At 46.5% G+C, this 2,589-nt stretch overlaps 1 protein-coding gene across 1 annotated transcript; it reads right to left on the bottom strand.

The window, feature by feature from the left end:
- Positions 1-566: 566 nt before the first annotated feature.
- On the bottom strand, positions 567-2,229 carry LOC139295801 (glucose-dependent insulinotropic receptor). The gene is made up of 2 exons (XM_070918060.1): positions 1,656-2,229; positions 567-1,258 (listed from the first exon to the last, which is right to left on the bottom strand). The coding sequence occupies exons 1-2, from the start codon at positions 2,227-2,229 to the stop codon at positions 567-569; spliced, it is 1,266 nt and encodes a 421-aa protein (XP_070774161.1).
- Between the last annotated feature and the right edge of the window lie 360 nt (positions 2,230-2,589).

Genomic DNA, 2,589 nt, shown 5'->3' with positions numbered 1-2,589 from the left:
TTTTGGTTCACAGACTTCTATTTGGTGAGAAACTCTGGTATTGAGGGCCTGATTCCCAAAAATGTCTCAATAATGGGGCCCAGGTCAGTGCAGAAGATGTAAATGTAAATTCACTTAACTCTCAACTATTTCATTGTCAATAAAGGAAGTCAAATTCATGAATCAGTTTAGGCAAACTTACCTACACAATTAACATTCCTGTTCAGGTCTTATTCAGAATTAGCTCTTGAGTATAAAGCTTTAAATTCACAACAGAGATATTCACCTTTTGAAGGGGAAAGAAAAGATATGTGGCACAAGGCTTCAATAACTGTTCTTTTATCTTGGTTAAAGAAGGGATCCTCACATTTTAATGCCATATAGATATCAATTTAGCTTAAAATTTGGAACATGTTTCAGCTTCAGAAGTTACACTCGCACAGCTCTTAAAACAAGTTGTTTACGTTCGTCCCGTTCTTTGTAAGAACTCTACAGCCACAGTATTTAGATGATCCAGAATATCACACAATAGATAATAGATAATAGACTCTGCCATGTTTTTGTAGCCACTGTCTCTCTGGTTTCTTTCACAAGCTGATCGTGGCAGATTGTGGCACAGCGTGAGTCTTGTCGTTACCAATAATTGGCCTCAACAGCGAAGGGTTGAGGGTATCTCCACCAGAAACACCAGCTTCAGTCAGCGTAGGTGGCGGCAGGTCACATCTTTCTGCAACACCTGGTGGTCCAGCAGCCAACGACCTGCCTGTGCAGCAGGAAAACATGGCTGCTAGCTGCAGCCGCACCTCCCGCTGCCAGAAGGCGTACACCAGAGGGTTGATCAGTGAGTTGGACAGTCCCAACAGCCACAGATAATTCTCCAACACTTGAGTGAGTTGGCAGCTTTTACAGAGGAGATGCACTATGCACGTCATAAAGAAGGGGCACCAGAGGGCCAAGAAGCAGCCTACAAGCACCGCCACCGTCCTCAGGGCCTTAAAATGGCTCCAGTAACAGCTCCTCAGCTGCTGATGCTGGTGATGGTGCTCGTAATGTTGATGGCCGTGGTGGTCAGCCGTCCTGGAACCAGCTTGCCTAACTTGGCAGATCTGCTTCTGGTGGCTGCAGGCGATCTTCAGGATGTCCAGGTAGATGTAAACAAACGCAGAGAGCACAGGAAAGAAGCACACGCTGAATAACACGATGATGCCCACCTGGTGGATGACGGAGAAAAACGCACAGAAGCCGTCGTAGCCGTCCGCCTGCAGCTGCCGCACCATGACTGAGAAACAGAGGACATGTTGTTTACCATATGACACAACTGCTACTCTCCATCAATATACAACTAAAACAAAAATGTCCCCCAGTGTTTCCTCTTTTCATTACTTTTTCCAGTAAGAAAAAGTTCTCCCAGCGCCCCAACTCACTGTGTGTACCCTTGAGGTCCTTGAGATTTCCTTCCTCATAGAACATTTGCAAAGCTGTTTTTTAATTATTTTGAATCCTTTGTTTAAAATGATATCCTGTCTGATAAACATTCAAACTCTGGGATGTATTACTCAGACTTGACTTTCCAGACCTTTTCTCATCAATGCCTTTTGCAACATGACATGCCACAAAATGTTTTTGCCCTAACACACCACTAATTGTTTAATCAGTTGCACATCTGTAAGTCTCACCTGGCAAGAATCCCATAGCAAGGGAGCTGATCCACAGAGCCAGCAGGGACCCGACTGCCGTCCCTTTCCCAGACAGCTGGGAGTACCGCAGGGGCATCTTGATGGCTGCGTAGCGGTCAAGTGAGATCAGGAACATGGACATGATGGATGCGGTGCAGGGCGATGTCACGAAGGCCATCCGCATCAAACACCGAGCCTTGCCCTGAGCAGCAGGCGTGGCGTTTGCGGGAGGTTCAGCAGTAACATGGCTTTGCTGGTTCTGAGTGATATTGTACCTGTTGCTGTTGAAGTCCTCTGTGGCCAGGCCAATGATGGCCACACCCACCAGGGCGTCGGCCAGTGCAAGGTTGAGGACAAAGCACCAGCTCTGGCTGCTCTTCTTGAGGAGCAGCTTAAGTAAAGCGGCTGCCACAAGCAGGTTGGTGGAGATGATGAGGCAAGAGGCGATGCTCAGGATCAGACCCATCACCCGAGGCCTCATGTCGCTTTGTGTTGTCGGCTCGTCGGCGTCCATGCTGTCAGGAGTCATGCTACCAGAGGGCTCAGTGCTCGTGTGTCCACTCAAATATGACATGTTGATAACAAAAACCGCCAAAGATTTTAAGGTGAGATTCAAGCCCGCATGTGGTCGAGGTGGCCTGACATTGTTGTCTTTTGTCCCTTACAGCTGTTGTTTCTTATAACACAAAAATGTAACCACAGTTAGAAAAAAACAGAGATTTGCACAGAGGATCAAAAATAAAATAGGTTAAAACTTTAAGAAAGGTCAAAACTGTGTATCGTCCTGTCACGTTAATCCAATGTCGTGTTTCCACGGTATAAGAACGTTAATCTGTTGCTAAAACATCCATTTCGATCTCGCCGTTCTCATCAGTGTCAAAATCCCTTAAACGAGTGCAGGAGGACAGAAACACTCACAGCATTATCAGCAGGT

Source organism: Enoplosus armatus, chromosome 13, assembly GCF_043641665.1.
Source record: "Enoplosus armatus isolate fEnoArm2 chromosome 13, fEnoArm2.hap1, whole genome shotgun sequence".
Lineage (NCBI taxonomy): Eukaryota > Metazoa > Chordata > Actinopteri > Centrarchiformes > Enoplosidae > Enoplosus > Enoplosus armatus.
The sequence above is the reverse complement of the archived record's forward strand: the minus strand, read 5'-3'. Positions and strand labels throughout refer to the sequence as shown.

What these genes read in the sequence shown, in the direction of transcription:
- LOC139295801 (XM_070918060.1), bottom strand. Translation starts at nt 2,229, where the DNA reads ATGTCATATTTGAGTGGACACACGAGCACTGAGCCCTCTGGTAGCATG. An exon ending in TGCTATGGGATTCTTGCCAG is followed by an intron (nt 1,259 to 1,655) that starts GTGAGACTTACA and finishes TCTGTTTCTCAG; the next exon opens with TCATGGTGCGGCAGCTGCAG.